The sequence below is a fragment of the Choloepus didactylus genome, chromosome 23 (genome assembly GCF_015220235.1).
Source record: "Choloepus didactylus isolate mChoDid1 chromosome 23, mChoDid1.pri, whole genome shotgun sequence".
Lineage (NCBI taxonomy): Eukaryota > Metazoa > Chordata > Mammalia > Pilosa > Megalonychidae > Choloepus > Choloepus didactylus.
In genome coordinates this window covers 8,969,360-8,995,151 of record NC_051329.1, presented here as the reverse complement: position 1 = coordinate 8,995,151, position 25,792 = coordinate 8,969,360, and the positions used below count along the sequence as shown (strand labels likewise).

At 39.5% G+C, this 25,792-nt stretch overlaps 1 protein-coding gene across 3 annotated transcripts; it reads right to left on the bottom strand.

Moving 5' to 3' along the window:
- Positions 1-140: 140 nt before the first annotated feature.
- DIABLO (diablo IAP-binding mitochondrial protein) lies at positions 141-25,792 on the bottom strand. 3 transcript variants are annotated; one of them, XM_037817176.1, is made up of 6 exons: positions 25,746-25,792; positions 24,765-24,891; positions 20,746-20,877; positions 19,999-20,109; positions 19,728-19,824; positions 141-949 (listed from the first exon to the last, which is right to left on the bottom strand). In XM_037817176.1, the coding sequence occupies exons 1-6, from the start codon at positions 25,790-25,792 to the stop codon at positions 753-755; spliced, it is 711 nt and encodes a 236-aa protein (XP_037673104.1). In that variant the 3' UTR covers positions 141-752. The 3 variants fall into 3 exon arrangements, with proteins under 3 accessions (XP_037673104.1, XP_037673106.1, XP_037673105.1); XM_037817178.1 differs by lacking the exon at positions 25,746-25,792 and adding an exon at positions 25,499-25,673 and having other exon boundaries at positions 753-949; XM_037817177.1 differs by lacking the exon at positions 25,746-25,792 and adding an exon at positions 21,906-21,993 and having other exon boundaries at positions 753-949; positions 24,765-24,817.

The window sequence follows — 25,792 nt, the reverse complement described above, 5'->3', positions numbered from 1 at the left end:
ACAGCAAATGCTGCCGGAAGCCAAGGGGGATTCGAGCCCCCCGGAGCTCTGCCAGTCTGGGGGAGGGCATGAAGGAAAGAGGCTGCAAAGGGCCCCAGGAGACACACAGACACACATTTTTTTTTAAATGCAAAAAAAAAAAAAAAAAGTTTATTTTTCTTCTTTGGATACAATACTCAAAGGAAAGAAAGGAGAGGCATGTGTTAGAGCAAGTCCTGCTGAGAGCATCAAGTGATCACTGCACTCATTCCCTCAACAGACTCCTGACTCCTTGGCCTGAGCTGTCCTTACAGAAAAGGCATTAGAAACAGAAAGAAACCCTACAAACAGGACAGCCCCCTCCCCCAACAAAAAAGCTCAGACCCCTTTGGAGAGAGCAAATACTAAATTGTATTTGAAAACCTGAATAAGGTCGAAAACTTGAGGTTAAACAGCCACTGAAATTATGGGCATGACAAAAAGGTGCCCCACTCTCTGGCCCTGCTGGCGAGATGCTTTTGGGTACGAGGTAAGATCAGTGGGGGAGAGGGCAGCTGTGCTGAGTGGGGCGAAATGTTAAACGGGGTGCAGACCCAGGTCCAGTGCAAGCCCGAGCCCACGGGGGGAAGGGGTCGGGCACTCACAAGTCACAGAGGCTGCAGGCCCGCGGGCCTCTTCTCTGCACAGGTCAAGCTGCGCCGAGCCCTGGGCTGGAGGGCGCCCACCCGGGCTTGCCCCACTGGGTGAGCGGACGTGGGCGGTGGGCCCAGCCCTCAGTCCTCCCGCAGGTAAGCCTCCTGCTCCGGCCCCGCCCTCCCCTCCCCTCCCTCCTGTGTCTTCTGGCGGAGCTCTTCCGTCTGCGCCTCGGCCAGCTTGGTCTCGGCCTTCCGGGAGAGCTGGCGCACCTCCTGCACCTGCGTCTTCACCAGCTGAATGTGGTTTCTGGCGGTTAGAGAGGGCTGATCTGCTCCTGACAAGAGATGGGACAATTAAGCCGAGCAGAAGTGCAGGGACTGAGGCACAAGTGGACGCGAGGAGAGCCGGGGGCTCCGTGGCCATAATCTGAGTCTCACTTGGGGTATCTCTTCCCTGACCTCCCTGCCTGCCTTCCCTTTGCAGAGACGCTTCCACCTCCCGCCAACGTCTGGGTTTTGAAGCTTTATTGTCAAAAAACCCAGTATTCTCCAGTTATCAGCAGCTATCATAATTATTAGATTCAATTCCCACAGTCATCATCATAGCTACACAGCTCTTGTACAGACCTTTTATTAATTTTTAGCTACACAAAAAGTAATTTATGAAAAATTGAAAGAACACTAATAAAATTCTCAAAGATCTCTTTGATCACCCTACCTAACCCTCAGAGATAACTCTATTGGGAGTTTAGTGTTACCTTTTCTATCTTTTAAAATTTGTGTACATATGGAATGTGTAGAAAGATAAAATATTTTGTTATAAATTCACATGGTATGAAGGTGTTTATTGAACATACTCTGCCTTTTTCATTTAAAAATGTTTTGAGCTCTTATTCCATTTGTCTACTAGTAGTATATTTCATTAACTGAATATGAGTATTTATCACTTCATCTATAGAACATTTCAGTTGGTCTTTTCTTGTCTTACAGCATTAATGAAAACCATCAGGAGGAGAGCAGGCATCGTTCTCTTATATCTTACCCCACTTAATTTTTATCATGTTAAAAATAATCCTCTATTCATAATTGTACTTAGAAATAAATCATAAATGGGTATTACATTTTACTGAAGGCTCTGGGGCAAATATTGATATTGTTACATGACTTTTCTCCTTTTATCTGTAGAACGATCTTAGTGAATTGTGGTTTTATTTTCAATGTTGAATTATCGTATTTTAAGGGTAGATTTGATTTATACTTGATTTAATCTATATTTAAAAGTGATATTGAACTACAGTTGTTTTTTGTTTTTGTGCTGCCTAGTCCAGTAGGGGCCAGGGCTGTGATGGCTTTATAAAATTCTAAGAGTTGGAAGGTTTGTTATCATTTTTATTTATTAGCACAGTTTCCATAAGGTAGGAATTATGTTTCCTGAGGATAGGATAAAACTCTCCCACCAAACAACCTGGGCCTGGTTCCATTTTTTGGGCATAAAAAATCTTTGAATACGATTTCAACTCTTTTATGGCTATTAGCCTTATTTGGATTCCTTTTTTTTTTTTTTTAAACTTTATCAAAAAATTAAAAGAAAAATTTCAAACAAAACAAAGGAATAAGAAAAAAAAATAACCTAAAATAACTACATTGCTTCCAATATGCTCCTATCATACCTCAAGAAAATTAACAAACCATAGTCATTCCTGAGCATTCCCGTAACATTAAGATTACCCTCCATAGCTTATCTGTTCTTAACAGATTATCATTCCCCTTCACTAGTTGCTGTCTATCTCTAGGTCCTGTACATTATAAAATATAAAACATTTATTTTACATTTTTCACAAAGTTCACATTAGTGGTCACATACAGTATCTCTTTTTGTGTCTGGCTTATTTCACTCAGCATTATGTCTTCAAGGTTCATCCATGCTGTCATTTGTTTCACAACTTTGTTCCTTCTTAACTGCCATGTAGTATTCCATCATATGTATATACCACATTTGGTTTATCTGTTCATCTGTTGAAGACATTTGGATTGTTTCCGTCTCTTGGCAATTGTGAACAATGCCGCTGTGAACATCAGTGTGCAAATATCTGTTCGTGTCACTACTTTCAGATCTTCTGGGTATATACCAAGAAGTGAAATTGCTGGATCAAAGGGTAACTCGATATCTAGCTTTCCAATGAATCGCCAGCCTGTCCTCCAGAGTGGGTGTACCATTATATTGTCCCAACAGCAATGAATAAGAGTTCTAATTTCTCCACATCCTCTCCAGCATTTTTGATTTGCTGTTTGTTTAATGGCAGCCATTATTATTGGTGGTGAGATGATGTCTCATTGCAGTCTTGATTTGCATCCCCCTAATAGCTAGTGAAGATCAACATTTGTTCATGTGTTTTTTAGCCATTTGTATTTCTTCTTCAGAGAAATGGCTTTTCACATCTTTTGCCCATTTTATAATTGGGTTATTTGTACTACTGTCGTTGAGTTCTAGGATTTCTTTATATATGCAAGATATCAGTCAGTCTTTTCTCAAATACATGGTTTCCAAATATTTTTTCCATTTAGTTGGCTGCCTCTTCACCTTTTTGACAAATTCCTTTGAGGTAAAGAAGCTTTTAATTTTGAGAAGTTCCCATTTATCTATTTTTTCTTTCACTGCTTGTGCTTTGAGTGTAAAGTCTAAGAACTGACCTCCTAATACTAGGTCTTGAAGATGTTTCCCTATATTATCTTCTAGGAGTTTTATGGTACCGCCTCTTATACTGAGGTCTTTGATCCACTTTGAGTTAATTTTTGTGTAGGGTGGTGAGGTAGGGGTCCTCTTTCATTCTTTTGGATATGGATATCCAGTTCTCCCAGCCCCATTTGTTGAAGAGACTGCTATGTCCCAGTTCACTGGGTTGTTTGGGGCCTTATTAAAGAGCAGTTGACCATAGATCTGGGGATCTATTTCAGAACTCTCAATTCGATTCTACTGATCAATGTGTGCCAATACCATGCTGTTTTGACTACTGTGGCTTTAAAGTAAGCTTCAAAGTCAGGCAGTGTTAAGTCTTCCCACTTTGTTTTTCGTTTTTAGAATGTTTTTAGCATATCAAGGCATCTTTCCCTTCCAAATAAATTTGATAACTAGCTTTTCCAAGTCTGCAAAGCAGGCTGTTGGAATTTGGATTCGATTTGCATTGAGTCTGTAGATGAGTTGGGTAGAATTGACATTTTAATGACATTTGGCCTTCCTATCCATGAAGATGGAATATTTTACCATCTTTTTAGGTCCCCTTCTGTGTCTTTTAGACAAGTTATGTAATTTTCTACATGTACATCTTTTACATCCTTGGTTAAGTTGATACCTAGGTACATTATTTTTTTAGTTGCTATTGAGAATGGAATCTTTTTCTTGAGTGTCTCTTCAGTTAGATAATTTTCAGTATATGGAACATTACTGACTTATGTGCATTAATCTTGTATCCTGCCACTCTGCTAAATTTGTTTATTAGCTTAAGTAGCTGTGTCATCGATTTCTCAGGTTTTTCAAATGTAAGATCATATGATCTGCAAATAATGAGTTTTACTTCTTCCTTTTCAATTTGGATGCTTTTTATTTCTTTGTCTTGCCAGACTGCTCTGGCTAGCACTTCTAGCACAATGTGGAATAACAGTGGTGACAGTGGGCATCCTTGTTTTGTTCCTGACCTTAGAGGGAAGGCTTTTAGTCTCTCACCATTGAGTACTATGCTGGCTGTGGGTTTTTCATATGTGCTCTTTATCATATTGAGGAAGTTTCCTTCAATTCCTACCTTTTGAAGTGTTTTTATCAAAAAGAAAGCTGGATTTTGTCTAATGCTTTTTCAGCATCTATTGAGATGATCATTTGATTTTTTGCTTCTTATTTGCTAATGTGTTGTATTACATTGATTTTCTTATGTTGAACCACCTTTGCATGCCTGGAATGAACCCCACTTGGTCATGGTGTATGATTGTTTTTAATGTGTCTTTGAATTTGATTTGCAAGTATTTTGTTGAGAATTTGTGTGTCTATATTCATGAGGGAGATTGGCCTGTAGTTTTCCTTTCTTGTAGCATCTTTACCAAAACCAGGTAGAGTGATGTTAACTTCATAAAATGAGTTAGGGAGTGTTCCATTTTCTTCAGTTTTTGGAATTAGTTTAAGTAAGATTGGTGTCAGTTCTTTTTGCAAAGTTTGGTAGAATTCCCCTGTGAAGCCATCTGGCCCTGGGCTTTTATTTGTGGGAAGCTTTTTGATGACTGATTGGATCTCTTTGCTTGTGATTGGTTTGCTGAGGTCTTCTATTTCTTCTCTGGTCAGTCTAGGTTGTTCATATGTTTCCAGGAAATTGTCCATTTCCTCTAAATTATCTAATTTGTTGGCACACAGTTGTTCATAGTTATCTTTTTATGTTTTTTTAAATTTCTTTGGGATCTGCAGTAATGTCCCCTCTCTCATTTATTTTTTATTTGAGTCTTCTCTCTTTTTGATTTTGTCAGTCTAGCTAAGGGCTTGATAATCTTGTTGATCTCAAAGAACCAACTTTTGGTTTTATTTATTCTATTTTTGTTGTTGTTGTTCTCTATATCATTTATTTCTGCTTTAATCCTTGTTATTTCTTTCCTTCTACTTGGTTTAGGATTAGTTTGCTGTTCATTTTCTAGCTTCTTCAGTTGTTCTATTAGTTCTTTGATTTTAGCTCTTTCTTCCTTTTTAATGTATGCATTTAGAGCTATAAATTTCCCCCTCAACACCGCCTTTGCTGGATCCTGTAAGTTTTGATATGTTGTGCTCTTGTTTTCATTTGTCTCTAGATATTTAGCAATTTCTCTTGCAATTTCTTCTTTGACTCACTGATTGTTTAGGAGTGTGTTGTTTAACCTCCAGATATTTGTGACTGTTCTAGATCTTTGATGGTTATTGACTTCTAGTTGTATTCCATTGTGATCAGAGAATGTGCTTTGAATAATTTCAATCTTTTTAAATTTATTGAGGCATGTTTTATGCCCCAGCATATGATCTATCCTGGAGAAACTTCCATGAGCACTAGAGAAGAATGTGTATCCTGGTGATTTGGGATGTAATGTTCTATATATGTCTATTAAGTCAAAATCACTTATCACATTGTTTAAGTTTTCAATTTCCATATTGGTCCTCTGTCTGATTGATCTATCTGTAGGAGAGAGTGATGTATTGAAGTCTCCCACAATTATTATGGAAACATCTATTGCTCCTTCAGTTTTGCCAATGTTTGTCTCATGTACTTTGGGACACCCTGATTGGGTGCATAGACATTTATGATTGTTATTTCTTCTTGTTGAATTGTCCCTTTTATTAGTATATACTGTCCTTCTTTGTCTCTTATGACATCCTTGCATTTAAAGTCTATTTTATCTGAGATTAATATTGCTACCCCTGCTTTCTTTTGCTGTAGCTTGCATGGAATTTTTTTCCGTCCTTTCACTTCTAATTTCTTTGTGTCTCTGAGTCTAAGACGAGTCTCTTGTAAGCAACATACTGATGGCTCATATTTTTAAATCCATTCTGCCAATCTGTATCTTTTAATTGGGGAGTTTAATACATTCACATTCAGTGTTACTACTGTAAAGGCAGTTCTTGAATCAGCCATCATATCCTTTGGTTTTTATTTGTCAGAGGTATTTTTTCCTCTATTTCCTTTAATGCACCTGTGCTGGTTTGAATGTATTATGTCCCCCAAAACGCCATTATCTTTGATGTAATTTTGTGTGGGCAGATGTATCAGTGTTGAGTAGACTGCAATTCTTTGTTTCTGTGGAGATGCGCCCCACCCAACTGGGTGATGACTCTGATTGGATAACTTCCATGGAGGTGTTACCCCACCCATTCAGGGTGGGTCTAAATTAAATCACTGGAGCCATATAAATGAGCTGACAAACAGGAGGAACTCAGTGCAGCTGAGAGTGACATTCTGAAGAGGAGCTACAGCCCAAAGGGACACTTTGAAGAATGCACACACAGGAACTGAGAGAGGAACTTCAGCTTACAGAGACATTTTGGAGATGGCCTTTGAAGCAGACTTTTGCTCAGGAGAAGCTAAGAGAGGACAAATGCCCAAGAGCAACTAAGAGTGACATTTTTGAGGAGCTGAAGCCTAGAGAGGAACATCCTGAGAGAAAGCCATTTTGAAACCAAAACTTGGAGCAGACGCCGGCCACATTCCTTTCCAGCTAACAGAGGTTTTCTGGACGCCACTGCCCATCTTCCAGTGATGGTACCCGACTGTTGATGCATTACCTTGGACACTTTATGGCCTTACAACTGTAACTGTGTAACCAAATAAACCCCCTTTTATAAAAGCCAATCCATCTCTCATGTCTTGCATTCTGGCAGCATTAGCAAATTAGAACAGTACCATTACTAAAACTCTTTAGTTCTTTTCTCCAGATCTCTCTCCTTTCTTTTTCTTAGCTGGTAGGGTTCCCTTTCATCTTTCTTGTAGGGCAGGTCTCGTTAGCCAATTCTCTCAGCATTTGTTTGTCTGTGAAGGTATATGTTCTCCCTCAGATTTGAAGGAGAGCTTTGCTGGATAAAGAATTCTTGTTGGCAATTTTTCTCTTTCAAAATTTTAAATATGTCATACCGCTGCCTTCTTGCTTCCATGGTGGCTGCTGAGTAGTCACTATTTAGTCTTATGTTGTTTCCCTTGTATGTGGTGAATCGCTTTTCTCTTGCTACTTTCAGAACTTTCTCCTTCTCTTCAGCATTTGACAATCTGATCAGAATATGTGGTTTTATTTGGATTTTTTTGGATTGGCGTGGTTTTATTTGGATTTATTCTTTTTGGAGCTTGTTGGGCATCTTTGATTTGAATATTTATTTGTTTAGAGGAGTTGGGAAGTTTTCCCCCAAATGTCTTTGAATTCTCTTTCTTGTCCTTTACCCTTTTCTTCTCTTTCTGGAACACTAATGATTTTTATTTTGTGCACTTCATGTGGTCCATCATTTCCCTGAGATCTATTTCAAATTTTTCTCACCATTCTTTCTTTTGTGCTTTCACTTTCCAACATACTATCTTCGAGTTCACTTCTTCAAATCTGGTGTTACGTGTCTCAATAATCTTTTTAATTTGATCAAGTTTCTTTTATTTCCATAAGATATGCTATTTTTTTAATTTACTCTTGAAAATTCTTCTTTATGCTCTTCTAGGGTCTTGTTAATGTCCTTTATATCCTGAGCCATAATAATGATGTTTGTGATTATTTCTTTGATTAACTGCTCCAAGTTCTGTGTCTCCTCTGGTTTTTTAATTTGGATGTTTGGGTTATCCATATCTTCTAGTTTCTTCAGATGCTTTATAATTTTCTGTTGCTTTTGGCCTGTTGGCATTTGCTTATCTTGATAGGGTTCTTTAAGGATATGCAGACTTATTTGAATGTTTGTCTGTAATTTGACAGAGCTGCAGCTTGGTGGAGTGCACTTTCCCTGACCTACCAGCAGATGGCACTCCCGAGCTGTCTCTTACCCCCAAGCCAGTTCTCCCCAACTTCATCCATGCACCAAGTAGGGGCCCAAACCATATGGAGGTCCAATCAGTGCACCAATTTTCCCTGTGCAGTGGGGACCCCCAGCCTTGTGGATGGGGAGTGTGCCCTGTGCAGTTTGGCAGGAAGATGGCTCTAAGACACAGTAGTCCTCTGCGCTGCGGGTGGAGTACCCTGGGGCTGCAGAACATGTGCACCCCTTCAGCTCAGATTCCCCACAGTCCCTATCTGCCGTGGACCCACAAGTCCCTGGAACTGGTGTAGGGCCTCTGGCACTTCCATGCGGCACCTCTGCCTCTAGGCTGTGCACACTTTGGGCTTCCACAGAGGAGGAATGTGCACCGTCACAAGCCAGCCGCCTCCTAAATTCCCTCAAGGAAGCTCTCTGCTGCAGCGCTGTGGAAGGGTATCTTCCAGCTAGCTGCAAAATGGCTGCTTGGGGTGTGGAAACTACCCACTTCTGTGATTGTCTGCCTGCTACACTGGCCTGTCCTTGGCACGGGGTCTCTTAGCTGCAGGTGTGTGAAGGGTTATCACCTACAACAGAAACTGAGGCGGGTGGCCAGGACATGGAAGATACTCCCCACTGCACTCAACTGCAGCTCAAGCTGCCGGTTCCCCGGTGGCTTTCCGGACAGACCACTTGCTCGTCTCTGAATACAGTCTTGGTTTCTCCCCACTGTGCTCGTCTGCGACTCCGGCTGCCATATCCCCAGCAGCTTTCTGGACCGACCAGTCACACGTCTCGAAACCCAGTCTCTCGGGTTCTCCAAGCACAGTCACTATAGGTGTAGAAGATCCTGCCCAGCCAGTGGAAGCCTGGAACCCCTATTCTGGAGCACTTTTTGTCTTTTATCTGGTGTTTTTCACAAAGGAGAATTTTGCTCTGTCTCTCTTAATCCACAAGATGGATCCCATCTTGGATCCCTCCCCTTATTTGGATTCTTTACTACTTAGGCCAATTTGGGATTTACATAAAGATCTTAACATTTTCATATAATTTAAAATAATCTCCATATCTATAATAGCACTTCCTGTTGTGCTCTTTAAAAAGTCATACGTGACAAATCTGTGCCTCAGTTTATAGTCTTTTCAAAGAACAAGATTTTGCCTTTTTTGATCAACTATTTCTATTTATTCTTTTATTTCTTTTATTCTACTTTCTCTGGATTTATTTTGTTTTCCTAACTTACTGAATTAGAAGTTTAATTTGTTTGTTTTCAGTACTTCTTGTTAGAGTGAACATTACCTGTCATTTATGGCTGCTCTCTGTATTTATGACAAATGGCTTAATGTGTAAATTTCTTTTTTAAGAGCTACTGTGGCTACAATCCTGTTTCTGCTTAAATGAAACTTATTATCACAGTTCTAAATATTTTTGAATTTCCATTTTGGTTTTTCTTTAAACCATGTCTTTTAGAAGCAAGTTTTTAACTGTTGTAGTTACAAGGAATTTCCTTTTTTTAGTGGTGGTGGGGGGTTAATGTCAGTGAATTTGATATGGAAACTTTTTTGTTGTTGTATCTTCTTTTGTCACCTAGTGGAAAAGCAGGTTGGTACAGATCCTACTCGTGTTTGAAAGGAATACACATTTTCTTTGGGGGGCAAAGATTTATAGTCACTATTTAGTCAAACTTGTTAAATTCACCTGTCAGAACCTTTAAGAGCTTTAGTTTTTTGGTCTTGTCGATCTGAGTCTCTGAGATGTAAAACTCAATTTCTTATAATTCTATCAATTTTTGCCTTATTAGATATATATTTCATGATTGTTATCTTCTTTTTTTATCTTTTTAAAAAACTTCTTATTGTGGTACCATATGTAAATCACACAGTTCAGGGGTATTCACGCTCCCAATGATCACCACCATCCATTACCAAACTCTTTCATCACCCCAGACAGAAACTCTGTGCCCATGAAGCACTAATGCCCATTCCACACCCACCCCCCAACCACCTATAATCTACTTTTGGTCTCTATGAATTTACTTATTCTAGGTATTTCCTGTAAGTGGAATCTTACAGTATTTGTCCTTTTGTGTCTTCTTTATTTGACTCAACATGAGGTATTCAAGGTTCACTGACATTGTCTCAAATATTAGAATTCATTCCTTTTTATCGCTGAGTAATATTCCAGTGCATGTATATTCCATATTTGTTTATCCATTCATCTACTGATGGACATCTGGCTTGCTTCCACCTTTTGGCTCCTGGAAATAATGCTGCTACGAGCACTGGTTTAGAAAAAATTTTTTCAAATCCCTGCTTTGATTTCTTTGGGGTGTATAATAAGTGAGGTTGTTGGGTCATATGATAATTCTATGTTTAACTTTTTGAGAAACTGCCAAATTGTCTTCCGTAGCGGCTGCACCATTTTACATTCCCACCAACAATGTATGAGGGTTTCAATTTCTCTGCATTGTTGCCAAGACTTATTTTCTTTTTAAAATAAGAGCCATCCAAGTAGTGTATGTAGTATCTCATTGTGGTTTTGATTTACATTTCCCCGATGACCTATGATGATGGGCATCCTTTCATTGCTTATTGGCCACTGTGTATCTTCTTTGGAACATAGCAAGTCCTTGACTCATTTTTAAAATTGGGTTGTCTTTCTGTTGCTGAGTTATAGCAGTTGTTTAAATATTCTGGATGTTAAACCCTTATCAGATATATGGTTTGCAACTGTTTTCTCCCACTGTGTAGGTTATCTTTTCACTTTCTTGATAATGTTCTTTGATGTATAAAAGTTTTAAATTTCGATGAAGTCCATTTTATCCATTTTTTCCTTTTTGCTTGTTTTGGTGTCACATCTAAGAAATCAATGCCAAATTCAAGGCTATGAAGGATTTAGCCTATGTTTTCTTCTAAGAGTTTTATGGTTTTAGCTCGTATGGCTAAACTCTTAATAGTTAAGCTCCATTTTGTTAATTTTTGTACATTGTGTGAGTAGGGGTCTGTGATGGTTTGAAGCTGCTATGTATCATTGAAAAGATCATGTTCCTGTGGGTGTAGACCAATTGTGGGTGGGACTTTTTAAAAATTTTTATTGAGATATAGTCACATACCATCCTGTCATCCAAAGTGTACTTATCAGTTGTCCACAGTATTATATGGTTGTGCATTCATCGCCACAATTTTTTAACATTTTCATTACTCAAAATAAAAATAAAAGTAAAAAAGAACACCCAAAACATTCCACCCCCATCCCCCTCTGTTGTTCATTTACTTTTTTGTCCCCATTTGTCTAGTCATCTGTTCATACACTGGATAAAGGGAGTGTGAGCCACAAGATTTTTACAATCACATGGTCACACTGTATAAGCTATATAGTTATACAGTTGTCTTCAAGAATCAAGGCTACTGTACTGCAGCCCTACAGTTTCAGGTATTTCCTCCTAGCTATTCTAGTACACTAAAAACTAAAAAGGGATACCCATATAATGCATAAGAATAACCTCCAGAATGATCTCTCAACTCCATTTGAAATCTCTCAGCCACTGAAGCTTTATTTTTTTCATTTGTCTTCCCCCTTTTGGTCAAGAAGGCTTTCTCAATCCCATGATGCCAGGTCCAGACTCATCCCTGGGAGTCTTGTCCTATGTAGCAGGGAGGACAGCGAGTCCACCTGTCAAGTTGGCTTAGAGAGGGTGGCTGGGAACTTTTGATTAGGTAGGTTGTTTCAGCAGAGGTGTGCTCTAAGTGGGTCTTAATACTCTCACCGGAGTCCTTTATAAGAGCATGAAATTCAGAGAAAGAGATAAAGACACAGAAGCTGAGAGAAAATACAGAGAAAACAGAGGAAGCCACTGAAGCCAGAAGCTGGAAGCAAAAAACCTGGGAGAGTAGGGAGTGACCACTCAGATGCCTGGCCATGTGACAAAGGAACTGAGGACCACCAGTAGCTGGTCTTTGGGGAGAAAGCATTGTCTGTTGATGCCTTGATTTGGACATTTTCCCAGCCCACAACTGTAAGTTGTAAGTTAGTAAGTCCCCATGGTAAATACCAGTCCATTTCTGGTATGCATTTCACCAGTTTTAGCAAACTAAAACAGATTGTGGTAACTCAGAGTGAAGTGCCGAAATAGCAAATACCAAAAATGATAGAATGGCTTTATAAATGGGTGAGGGGAAGTTTCTGGAAGAATTGTGAGGTGATTGATATAAAAGGCCTAGATTACTTTGAAAAGACTGTTGGTAGAAATATGGACACTAACGGTACTTCTGATGAGGGCTTAGAAATGATGAATGTCTCACTGCCAACTGGAAAAAAAAGCAACCCTTGTTCTGAAGCGGCAGAGAATTTGCTAAATTCAGTCCTGCTGTAAGATGGAAAGCAAAATTTGAGTGACAAGCTTGGATATTCGGCTGAGATTTCTAAACTAAATGTGATAATGCAGACTGGCTTCTCCTTGCAGCTTACAGTAAAATGTGAGAAGAAAAGATAAGCTGAGAACTGAATTCTTGGGTACAAAGAAACCAGAAACTGATGGTTTAGAAAATTCTGAGGTTCCAGAAAGCAAGTCCCCAGAGAATAGTGCCCCACGTGAGGATTTAACTGAACATGGAGCTAGTCAGCCATTTCAGTTTGAGTTAGGATTGGAAATGCAGTTATCCAGAAAGGTTTTGTGGAAAGTCCTACATGGCTAATGGTTTTGACTTCTGTGTATTACATGCAAATCTGACAAGTTTTTTGTGAGATGTCTATGAACAGAACCACTGCCAGCCTGGACTAAATGGGACAGAAAAGGGATAGATTGAAGGAAAAAGGACTTCAAAGGCAGAAACATGGAAGCTAAGGTCTGCAGTGAGGATACCTCAGGCCAGGGTGAGTATGCCCTGGGGCTTGCCGAGGGTGGACCTTCTGCCCCATTCTTCAGGAAGAACATTACCACCCCAGGGTTCTCAGATGCCTCGGGATTGTGAAGAGCTTGGATGCCCCGTTGTTCAGGAACAGTGTTGCTGTCCCAGTCTTCAGAGAGGGTGGAACACAATCCCCAGGGATTAGGGAGAGTCTGGCCACCACCCCACTTTCCTGAGGGGGTTGAGCCCGTGCCCCAGAGACTGCAGATCAGTTGTCACCGTGATGCTTGAAGAGGGTGAACCCTAGAGCAGGGCTGTCGCCCCAGTGTTTGGAGATGTTGGAGTCCTCACCCCAGTGTTTGGAGAGAACAGTGCCACTGTGCAAGGGCTTGGAAAGGGTGGGGCTACCACTCCATCAAGCCCCAAGGACAAAACACCATTCTGTAGATAACTCTCAAACCTTGAAATCTAATTAAGTTTGCCCTGCAGGTTTTCAGAACTGTTTGGGACTGGTGATCTGTTTTGTTTTCTATTTCTCCCTATGGCAATGGGAATTGTGACTGTCCCTTTGTATATTGGAAGCAGATAACTTGTTCTAAGTTTCACCGGTCCACAGCCAGAGGGGAATTTTGCCCCAGAACAGATCATACCTGTGACTGATTTTGATGAGACTTTGTAGTTAATATTGTTACAGAAATGGTTTAAGGCTACTGGGATATTGTGATGGAATGAATGTATTTTGCATATGGAAAGACAGACCATGTCTTCTGGGGGTCCAGAGGGTGGAATGTGGTGGTTTAAAGCTGTACATATCCCAGAAAAGATCTTCATGTAATCTTAAAGCTTGTCCTTTCCTGTAGGTATAGACTTATTGGGGGTGGGACCTTTTGAATAGGTTATTTCAGTTGAGGTGTGCTCCAGGTGATTCTTAATCCTCTTACTGGAGTCCTTTATAATAAATGAAACTCAGAAGCATAGAGAAGCTAAGAGAGAAGCAGCTAGAAGCTGAAATCAATGGAACCCAGAGAGAAGGACCAGCAGACACCAGCCACATGCCTTGCTATGTGACAGAGGACTCCTGTATCACTGTAACCGGTCTTCGGGGAGAAAGCACTGCCTGTTGATGCCTTGATTTGGACATTTTCATGGCCTCAGAAGTGTAAATTTGTAAGTTAAGAAATCCCCATTGTAAAAGCCAATGCATTTCTGGTATATTGCATTTTGTCAGCTTTAGTAAACTGAAACAGAGTCCAACTTCATTCTTTTGCACGTGGACATCCAGCTTTCCTGGCACCATTTGTTCAAGAGACCATTCTTTCTCCCATTTAATGTGCTTGGCACCTTGATCAAAATCAGGTGGCCACAGATGAGTGGGTTCCTTTTTGGATTCTCAGTTCTGTTCTACTATATATCTTTAGGCCAGTACCACACTGTTTTGATTACTGTGGCTTTGTAGTACGTTTCAAAATTGGGAAGTGTGAGAACTCCAACTTTGTTCTTTTTAATGTTGATTTGGCTATTTAGGGCCCCTTGCAATTCCAATGTTAAGTCTTCTTATTCATAAACATGGGAAGTCTTGCCATTTCTTTAGGTCTTCAATTTCTTTCAAATAGATTGTAGTTTTCAGTGGCAAATCCATCACCTCTTTTGCTAAATTTATTCATATGTATTTTATTCTCTTGGATACTACTGTAAATGGCATTGTTTTCTTAATATCCATTTGGATTGCTCATTGCTGATGTATAGAAACACAACTGATTTTTGGGTGTCACTCTTGTAGCCTCCAAGTTTGTTGAATTGGTTAGCTACGTAAAGTTTTCTTGTGGATTCTTTGGGATTTTCTATACATATAGGATTATGTCACCTGTGAACAGATAGTTTTACTTTTCCCTTTCCTATTTGGATGCCTTTTGTTTCCTTTTCTTGCCTAACTGCCCTGGCTAGAACTTCCAGTACAATGTTGAATAGCAGAGGTCAAAGTGGGCATCCTTGTCTCACTCCTGACTTGAGAGGGAAAGCTTTTGGTCTTTCACCATTGAGTATAATATTAGTTATGGGTGTGCTGGTTTGAATCTGTTATGTACCCCATAAAACACTATGTTCTTCTAATCCTTTCTTGTGGGGGCAGACCTATTGTGGGTGTGATCTTTTGATTAGGCTGTTTCCATGGAGGATGTGATCCCACCCATTCAAGGTGGGTTTTAACTAGTTTATTGGAATCTTTAAAAGAACACAGGGAGTGAGAGCGCTTAGAGCTGACAGAGACCCAGATGCTTGCAGATGCAGACAGAAAGACTTTTGGAGATGCTAAGCTAAGAGATGAAGCCCAGAGTTTGCCTGGAGAAGCTAAGCGAGAACCCACAGACGCTTAGAGAGAAAGCCACTGGAATCAGAAGCTGAAAGCAATGGAACGCTGGAGCAAAGGACAAGCAGACATCAGCCATGTGCCTTCCCAGCTGACAGAGGTGTTCCATCTGCCATCTGCCTTTCTTCAGTGAAGGTAGTGTCTTGTTGATGCCTTAAATGAGACATTTTCATGGCCTTAGAACTGTATATTTGTGAATAAACCCCCATTGTAAAAGCCAATCCATTTCTGGCACACTGCATTTTGGCAGCTTTAGCAAATTGCAACAATAGGCTTTTCATATATGCCCTTTATCATGTTGAGGAAGTTCCCTTTTATAGTCCTGGTTTTCTGAGTGGTTTTAATCAAGAAAGGGTGCTGGATTTTATCAAATACCTTTTCTGCATCAACTGAAATGATCATGTGGGTTTTTTTCTTTTATTAGTGTGGTGATTTTCTTATGTTGAATAACCCTTATACTCCTGGGTCATGGTATATAATTCTTGGTTTGTATACACATATACTGTTGCATGTGCACTGCATTTTGTGGAGGACTTTTGCATCTGTATTCATAATGGATATTGGTCTGTAATTTCTTTTTTTGTGATGTCTTTATCTGGCTTTGGTATCAGAATAATGGTAACTTTGTGGAATGAATTAGGAACCATTTCCCATTGTCAATTTTTTTGCAAGTGTTTGAGAAGGCGTGGTGTTAATTCTTTGAACACCTGGTAGAATTCACCAGTAAAGCCATCTGGTTTTGGGCTTTTCTTTGTTGGGAAGTTTCTGTTACTGGCTCAATTTCTTTACTTGTTATAGGTCTGTTGAGCTCTTCTATGTCTTAAGTCAGTTTAGGTAATTGTTTTTAGGAATTTGTCCATTTCTTAGGTTGTCTGATTTGTTGTCATATGAATCACATTATTCTCTTAAAATCCTTTTAATTTCTTCAAGATCAATAGTAATGTCCCCACTGTTGTTTGATTTTAGTCCTTTGCATTTTTTTTTGTCAGTCTAGCTAAAGGTTTGTCAATTTTATTGATCTTTTAAAAAGACCAAATTTTTGTTTCATTTATTCTCTTGATTGATTTTCTATTTACCTGCACTTTTAAGCATTATTATTTCCTTCCTTCTACTACCTTGGAGGTTTAGCTTGCTCTTCTTTTTCTAATGTGAAGATGTGAAGTTAGGGTATTGATTTTGACCTCTTTCATCTTTTTTATTGTTGGTGTTTACAGCTATAATTTTCTCTCTGAGCACTGCCTTTGCTGCATCCCTTAAGTTTTGGTATGTTGTATTTTTGTTTTAATTCATCTTAAAAATTTTTCTAATTTCCATAGTGATTTATTCTTTGACCCATTGGTTAACAGTGTATTGTATAATTTCTATGTCATGTGAATTTTGTAGGTTTCCTTCTGTTATTGATATCTAGCCTCATTCTACTGTGGTTGGAGAAGATGCTTTGTATTCTTTCAATCTTTTAAAATTTATTGAGACTTGTATTGTGACCTAGCATATGGTCTCTCCTGAAGAATGATCCCTGTGCACTTAAGAATGTGTATTCTGCCACTGTTGGATGGAATGCTCTATGTAAGTCTGTTAAGTCTACGTGGTTTATAATATTGTTCAAGTCTTCTGTCTCCTTACTGATCTTCTGCCTTGGTAGTCTATCCATTACTAGAACAGGTGTACAAAGTCTAAACTATCCTTCTCCCTTCAATTCTTTCAATGTTTGTTTCATTTATTTTGGGGCTCTGATGTAAAATACATAAATGTTTATAACTGTTTTAGTAATAGTTTTTCCAGAAAGGGTATCTGGGTGGAAATATCTTTCAATTCTCAAATTTTAATAATAGTTGGTGGGATATAAAATTCTAGGTTATTAATTCACTGTCCTTGCATCTAATGTTGCTAATAAGACTGATATCTAATTCTTGTCCTTTGTTGGTAATCTATTTCTTCTTTCTAGTAGAGTTTAGGATTTTCCTCTGTATACTTTATATTCTGAATCCTTTTTGCCATGTTTTTTAAAATTATGTTTGGAAACTTGGCAATCCCTTCCCACGTGTTGTGAGAAAATGTCATGTTTTTTCAGATAATACTTTCACGAACTTTCCCTCTTCTCTCCTTCTAGCTCTACACCTGCTTGGGGAAGCAGCAAAGGGTGCTTGGATATTCCTGATACAGAACCTCAGCAAATCTCTCCGTTCGTTGTACCTGGGAACCCTGCTACCACCTCTGGTGTGGCACTGCTATGACGTTTGCTTTCACACAGGTCAGAGTACAATGGGCTGTTGTTCTACTCTTCATTCCAATCCTATTTTCCAAATCTCTGATTCCTCAGATTTTGATCCACTAAGAACTCTTTTTTGTTTTCCAGTTTGGTTAGGTGTTCATTTGCTTTCCATAGAAAATCTTTTGTATTATTTTTAAAATTTGATGCAATAGGGCCTACCCTGCCATCCAGAAATCAGAAAACAAAAATATTTTAACAGTTCTTTAGACCAGCTAAACTTGTATGTAGCAAAATCATGTGAAATTGAGAGGAAAATCACCTCCAAAGCAGAGCAACATCTCCCTCCTGCCATGCCCTTTAAAGTATCCCCAGTGTTAACAATGGGGTGGAGTCATGCACTCCTGGCTCCAAAGCAGAGCAACATCTCCCTCCTGCCATGCCCTTTAAAGTATCCCCAGTGTTAACAATGGGGTGGAGTCATGCACTCCTGGCTCCATGAATATTGCTGACTGCTCTTTTATAATGTTCCTTACACTGTAGGTCATGCTTATTGGATCCTCATATCTGCTCTGCAAGGTAACTACTGTACAGATGATTAAATCAAGGCTCAGAGTATAAGTATAGTGTCTTGTCTAAATTTATGCAACTAATATGAAGCAGAATTTAAAATGTTCTTCTTGGTACATATAAGCTGAGTATTTTTTGGAAAGCATATATTACTAGTGATTAGAACTTACAGCTTAGTTGGGACTAGTTCTTAAACTTGTGATACTAGTTTCTTAATAACATCCGGTCCTAGGCTATACTTTCTATGAGCTACCTGGCTTGACACCAGTTCAGGTAAGATGTTAGGTAAGATTTAAACTGCAGTTTTCCTCAAAATACATTTAACTTAAAATACCATTCAGGTTAGCCCCACTGGAGGGAGGGTGACTAGCCTACAGTGATGTTCAAACACCACCTTAGAAAAGTTTTGGTAACAGATGGTAGCGATGGTAGCACAACACTATGAAGGTGATCATTATATGCTTGGAAGTGGTTGAGATGGGAAATATGTTGTACATGTTACCCCCAAATTTAAAAAGAGCAGCTAAAGACACTATGATAATTAAATGCCAAACATGATCCTGGATTGGATCTAATAATGGAGAAAATGCCCAAAAGGACATTATTGGAAATGAAAAATTTGGAATATGGGCTGTGTGCTTTATGTCAATGTGAACTTACTAGCTATATATACTTGTAAGGGTTCTTGTTCTCTGAAAATGTACACAGAAGTCTTAGAGGATGATGTATGCAACCTACTCTCAAATGTTTAGAAAACAAGTTCATATATAGATACACAAATATAATTCTGGTAAAATGCTAATGGTTGATAAATCTGAATATATGGGTGGGGATAGGCTGGAGTTCTATGTATTATTTTTACAACTTTCCTGTTAAGTTTGAAATTTCAAAATAAGTTTAAAACAAAAACTAAAATGCCTTGGTGAGTGAAGGACTGCAATTTCCATATTGGGGTACCAAAGTGTAGCAACAAAGCCCTGGCTACTTGGAGTAAAGGCTTTAGCATTTGACCTACCTGGTTAAATCTCAGTTTGGCCATTTACCGTGGTCCTTAGGTGAATTAACTCCTATGTCCCTGAGTTTGTCTGTCTATAAAATGGGAATGATAATAGCACCTTTCATTTAATCTCTACAAGTACCTTTAAAATACAAGAAATGCTTACAACAAAACTTGAAACAGAGAGATACTCCACAAATGGTAGCTATTATCTTGTCCTGGTTTTGCTACTATGATGGCAGGACTCACTTTCTCCACCTGTACAGAAAGGTTCACAGAGATTGATGATCCTAAGTCTCTTCCAACTATGTCATTTTATGACTAATTATAAATAATTGTCTGGATTACAAAAGTACTAATTATAAATAATTGTCTGGATTATAAAAGTTAAATTGCTTAAAAATATTTGAAAGCAAATTTTCCAATTGGTAGTTTTCCAATTGGTAGTTTTATTATTTTTCACTTTTGTAGAAACTACTAGCTGTTAATTCTTTCCTATTGTATGCAAAGGACCTTGCAAATAAAATGCTGGAAATGGAGAAAATTTCTCACAAGGTTACAGCCACAATAGGCCATTCTAAATTTCTCATTTTACAGCCAGATGAAAGCTAAAATGCCACAACTCTAGTGAAAACTTCAACCTACCAGTTTGGTACGCAGCTTCTGCTGCCATCTCTGAAAGACTAACTGCAGTCATCCAGGTGGTTTCCAACTTCAAGTATTCTTGTTGTTTTGAAGTCATCTGTACATTAAGCAAAGTGCTTCAGACAATATTAAGAGGCAAAAAATTTAAACAGGCTTATTCAAAATAGTGCATTTAGAGAACAATTACAGATTAGGTGTCTTAATCCAATAATTTAGATACCACAGTAAGATAAGACACTATTATAGAAATGAGTAACAACTTTTTGCTTACCTCAACTCTGGCTCCTATAATCACCTGCCACACTTCGTCCTCCTCCTGTGAATTCATTTTCCCAAGTAAAGTTGTGTATTGCCGGTAAAGAGAAATTAAGGCATAAACAGCCTACAAATACAGAATAAGCAAGTCTGAGTAAAATAAATGAGGCTTATTAGGAGGATTAGTAAGGCTTACATCTTAATGAAATGAAGTCCATTATAGTAAACTGATGCTTCAGTTCTGCCTCACTGGAATTGCACTATTTTAGTATGAAGTAAAGGGCAAATATAACAGAGCTAATTATTTTCTCAATCAGTAGTAATTATAGGACATTAGCATCCATACCTTCCAACTTTTGTTTTTTTTAAAAGCTTTGTTAGCAATTCAGACATAAAACTCTTTTCCCATTAGCTCATGTCAGTGACTTTCAAACTGTCCTCACAGGGAAGCCTCTGGCACCTCTGCTGGTAGACCCTTTACCCCTAAATGAACCAGATCAGTTTGGTTCTCCAGATCAGTTTGGTTCTCCTGCTTTATATACTAGGCTGCCATAGAATTTTCCCTTAAAAAAAGGGTTCCTGGAGAAAGCCTAAAAACCAGTGTTTTGAATCAGAGCTCAGCAGAGAAATGTTTTTTTTAAGGCACATTTTATAATTGTACTATTAACTATACTACATATAACTTCAGGTTTGCTGTTTGTGTTATACAGTTTCATGGATTTAAAAAAAATTTATTTCCCCTTTTAGCCACATTCACACTTACCTTAGTATACTCAGTGATTGCTTCAATCAATGCATACGTGGTCTGAGAGAGAAAGGTAGAGGTGCTATCTGTTACCAAGGACACGGCCCTCCGCATTAATGCATCGTTACTAAGAGAATGAGGCTCCGATTTCTGAAAGACAAACATCTTCACTCCTAAAGCCGAGCTTAGATAAATGAAAAACATAATTATCATATTTAGTGTTTTAAGCTACAACTGTGCTATGCTTCTTTGGGTTGAGTTTTGTCTTTTGTGTATTTTTCTTAGGCTTTATTTTTGTCTATTTAAGACAATCTATGGAAATAATTCCAGAACATGCTTTCTACCTACCTTCTCTTTTTTCTGTCATAAATGACAGTTACAGTTTACACTTGATTATTAACTAATTAAATTGAGGTTTAATTATTAGTGATGACCTTTCCAAATGTGTTTCAGTTTGGATTATAGTTAGCCTATCCTTAATGTAAAACTTCTTAAAAGAGCTGTGTCTATGCTTATTTTCTCCAATTTCTTTCAACTTTTTTTTAAATGCAATTTTGAGACATATTCACATCAACTATATAATCATCCGAAGTATACAATCAGTTGTTCACAGTATCACATAGTTTTACATTCAATTTTTTTGAAAATTTTCATTACTCCAAAAAATAAAAGAATAAAAGTAAAACAGACCAACCAAAACATCTCATACTCCCTTTCCCCCACTATTATTCATTTACCTTTTGCCCCCCTTTTTTTCTACTCATCTGTCCATACACTGGATAAAGGGAGTGTGAGCCACAAGGTTTTCACAATCACACAGCCACACTGTATAAACTATATAGTTGTACGACCATCTTCAAGAATCAAGGATACTGGATTGCAGCTCAGCAGGTATTTTCTTCTAGCTATTCTAGTACACTAAAAACTAAAAAGGGATATCTATATAACACATAAGAGTTACTTCCAGAATGACCTCTCAACTCTATTTGAAATCTCTCATGAATGAATGAAACTTTGTTTCATGTCTCTTCCCCCTTTTGGTCAAGAAGGCTTTCTCAATACCAGGATGCTTGGTCCAGGCTCAACCCCAGGAGTCATGTCCCACGTAGTGGGGAGGGCATTGAGTTTACCAGCTGAGTGGCCTTAGAGAGGCCACATCTGAGCAACAAAAGACCTACCTTTATTCTTTACCTTGAGATAACTTGCCATGAGATTTGTGTTTCATTTTTCTTTATTCTCCCCTCTGCTCCAAAGAGCCAAGTATTTCTTTATATAAAATAAAAGGTTAGTAATTACAACTGACAAGTTCATGAGGTTATGATTCATTCATTATTACAGTACTAGATGCTTGGGATATAAAGATAAATATTTGAGGCATATTTTCTGTCCTCAAAGATTTCAGACAGGTGAGGGGTAGGTACAGAAAGATGACAACATGACCAAACACAGCACTAGAAAAATAAATGCAATAAAGTATCCCAGGAGCTCTGACAGCAGTATGTATAGACTACAGTGAGGGCACAAGTAAGAGAGCAATCAATTCTATGTTGAGTGGCAATAACTTAGAAAAGGTTTCAGCATTTGATGAGAATTAAACAGTCTAAGAGGTTAATTGGTAGATGGGAGAGAGGGCAATTCTGAGCAGAATGAACAGCACAATCACAGTCTTGGGGTGGGGGGGGGCTCTTCATTCTGACATCAGCTATTATGTTAATGATAATAATTTAAAAGATCAACATACCCACTTTAAAAGTTAAAGGGATGTGGCCAACTTGATTAAACACTTGCAATTGTAATGACAGGTCATTGTGACCATTCCTTCTCAGCAGAGCATTTATACTATCTCAACTGACAAAAATAAACCAATCCTTAGATCCCTCTATCACCTGTTGTCTTGTTTCTTTTGCTATTTAGAATCACTGCCTATTGAAAACAGCAGTCAAGAAATATTTTTGATACATGAACAAATCAAGAATTTACCAAATTTATATTTTATTAAATCAAAAGGAACCTTTCACTGAGGGGCCAAGGAGGAAAGAATGACTCTCTTCACAAGAAGCTAAAAATCTGCAAAACGCCATCGATTTTGTGTTTTCACTTGATTCTGACCACAGTCCAGGTATTATTTCTTGTTTACAAATGAGGAAATAGAAGCTCAGGGGAGTTAGATAACTTTCTCAAAGTCACACATCTGGACCTCAACCCAAACCATCTCACTCCAAAGTTTATACCCTTTCACTATATTCTGCTGACTTACCAAAGTGCCACAGGGCTTATTAATAAATATCAACATATACAACATAAGTGGTCAGAGAAGATCAATTCTGGCTAGGAATGAGGAATGGCTTCAGAGAGAGGTGGGACTTGGTCTAGGCCTTAAAGACAGCTAGGACTTGAATTGTCAGGTAACCCAAGGAGAAAACAAACAATGAAGAAAAGAATAAGTTTGTTACATACAAGGGAGGTTTGGTAATCTAGCCTGGTTAGAGCAGATGCCACAAGGGAAATGAGACTAAACAGGGCACTAGAGTGCAGGGAGAATAAGTTGGGTATTAATTCTGTAGCACAATGGAGAGCCACTATACGTTTGGAAGAATGGGAAGTGAGACCGTTGTACTGCAGGGGAATGACTTAGAGGCTCCTGTCATGTGGCCCAGAACTGAGGTAACTGGGGCTTAAAAAGTAGCTCCATGAACTGAGAAAGAACAAACTCCAAACCTTCTTCTGAAGAAAGAAGGAAGGCTGTCTTAATTGTAGTTAAAAAAGGGCCTGGTGTTTAGGGGAGGGTTTTAGGATTAAAGATATACACCTGTGAATCATAAGCATGCAGCAGAGACAGCTGAAGTAAGGCACAGAGGGGTGAGGGCTCATGAGTGGACCTCAGAAGCTGCTGAAAGTACCTGTGATAAATGGAATTAATCTTGTTCATGAAACACACAAACATAAATATCAGAAGTATTTTTGCTAAAACGGGGCTTGCTGCTTCACTAACTAGCTCTTCTTCATAAAGAACATAACCAGTAATTTTTAACTTTTCACATTGAATGCCTATTTGACAGTTCCACCTACAAGTCCAATAGACACAGACTGACATTTCTAAAACGGACCTTTTGATTTCCTCTGCCCAAAAGCCACTCCTCTCCATCCCAGTGAATGGCAACTCTATTCTTCCATTTGCTTGGGCCTTTAAAAAACCTTGAAATCTAGGCTAGAGAGTCCACATGAATTCTTCAGCAACTCCTATTGACCAGATTAGGCCCCCTTCAAGGCAGCCAGTCCCCCTAATTCAAGCTAATATTGTCTCTTGCCTGGAGGAGGCCACAGCCTCCTTCCTAACTGGTCTCCCTACCTCCACAGCCACTTTTTAAAACCTTTAAACCTTTTAAACCTTTAAAACTTGTCAGATCATAAGAGTCCTGTGTTCACATCCTTCATGGCTTTCTTCTGAGAAGTTCAAAGCTTATAATGGCCACAAAATCAAAGCACATGATTTTACAAAACCTCAGCTAACTCTCTGGCCTCACCTATTACTCTCCCTCGTTCTCATGCCACTCTAGCCACATCACCTCCTTGCTGTTCTTTAAACCTATCATACTGCTGCTTCTAGGCCTTTGCACACAGAGCTCCTTCTGCTTAGGAAATGCCTTGCCCAGACTCTCAGGCCATTCAGATCTCTACTTAAGGCACCCCTAACCATCCTATCGAAAACAAGTTTGTTTTCTCCATAGCAGTCATCACCATCTGGCATTTCATATTTGTTTACCCCCCCCCCATGTAAGTTCTACAAGAGTAAGAACTTCACGTTCCTCATTCTTGCATTCCTACTGTATGGCACATAAAAGTTACCTAATAAATTTTGTTGAATGAAAGACTATTTCATGTATATTGTAATATGCTTTTCTTATTTCTCTTTTCTACTTACACAACATGACATGCTTTGCCTATCAAATATGACAATCAAAATTTGCTCAACTATGAAAAGATGCTGGAACCACATAAAGCACACTATCATTTGGGGGTGGGTGGGAGTACTTTACCTGTGCAATAGGAACTGCACACAGGGTTACACCAAATCCAACTGCCACAGTTTTGTGCCACGGTCTTATCAATTCTGAGAAGCAGCGCTTCTTAAAGTTAGCCACAATAGGAACATGTTGTCTGTACCTAGAAACGGAAATCAAATTTAATAAGATAGAATCCCCAATCTGTAAATTTCTCTTCAATGTATTTGAGGAGGTTGGAAACGCAAACTCCGGCCAAGCAAGAACCCAAATGAGATGAAGGCCAGCCTTCCAGGAGACAGGGCACGGCGGGAGAGGGCGGACTGGAAAGGCACCACCGCTTGCTCGGGAGAACCGGTGCCATGCAAGAATGTGGACCGAATGCCTTTGGAATTTTCAACGGATTCCAGTTGTGGAAGTTACGAAATGTTACCTCAAAGCTCTTTAAAAACCTGGTACCAAAACAAACGCTCCTACAGGCAGGACTTAGCACCGGACCTCTGGCCTAGGCTTCAAGCTGTCCCCGATAGTCCCCGACAGAAAACACCGGAGCCGTGCAGGCCCAGGAGGGACACTCCCCAGAGGCCTGAGCACGCAGGGCCAGAGCGGCAACCGACCGTTTCCTGGGGCCCGTCTGCCTTCAGGGGAAGCTGCCCCTAAACACCCGCCACCCACAGGGCCGCTCTCCCACCAGACCGTGACGGCCCCTTTCCTCTCCCTGAACTCTCCTTCGAGCTCGCGGGCAGGCTGGGGCGAAACGAAAAGACAACCCGAGGCTTAGGTGAGTCGCTCTTAGCAGAGGGGAAAGCCGGAGAGCCGTCCGTGAGACAACGCTTGGCTTGGGCAGAGACGCGGGCGCCCTCAGACGGCTCCTGAGGGGGGCAGGACGCCGCGGCCCGGTCCGGCCCGACAGAGGACGGAAGAGCGCCGAAGCAAGGGCGGCACCGCGGTCCGGGCCTCAGCGCTCTCCGCGACGCCGCCCTTCGCTCCTGCCCCCCTTCACGACTGCAGCGGTACCTCAAGGAGGAGACGCTCCGCAACAGCCAATTTCTCAGAGTCGCCAT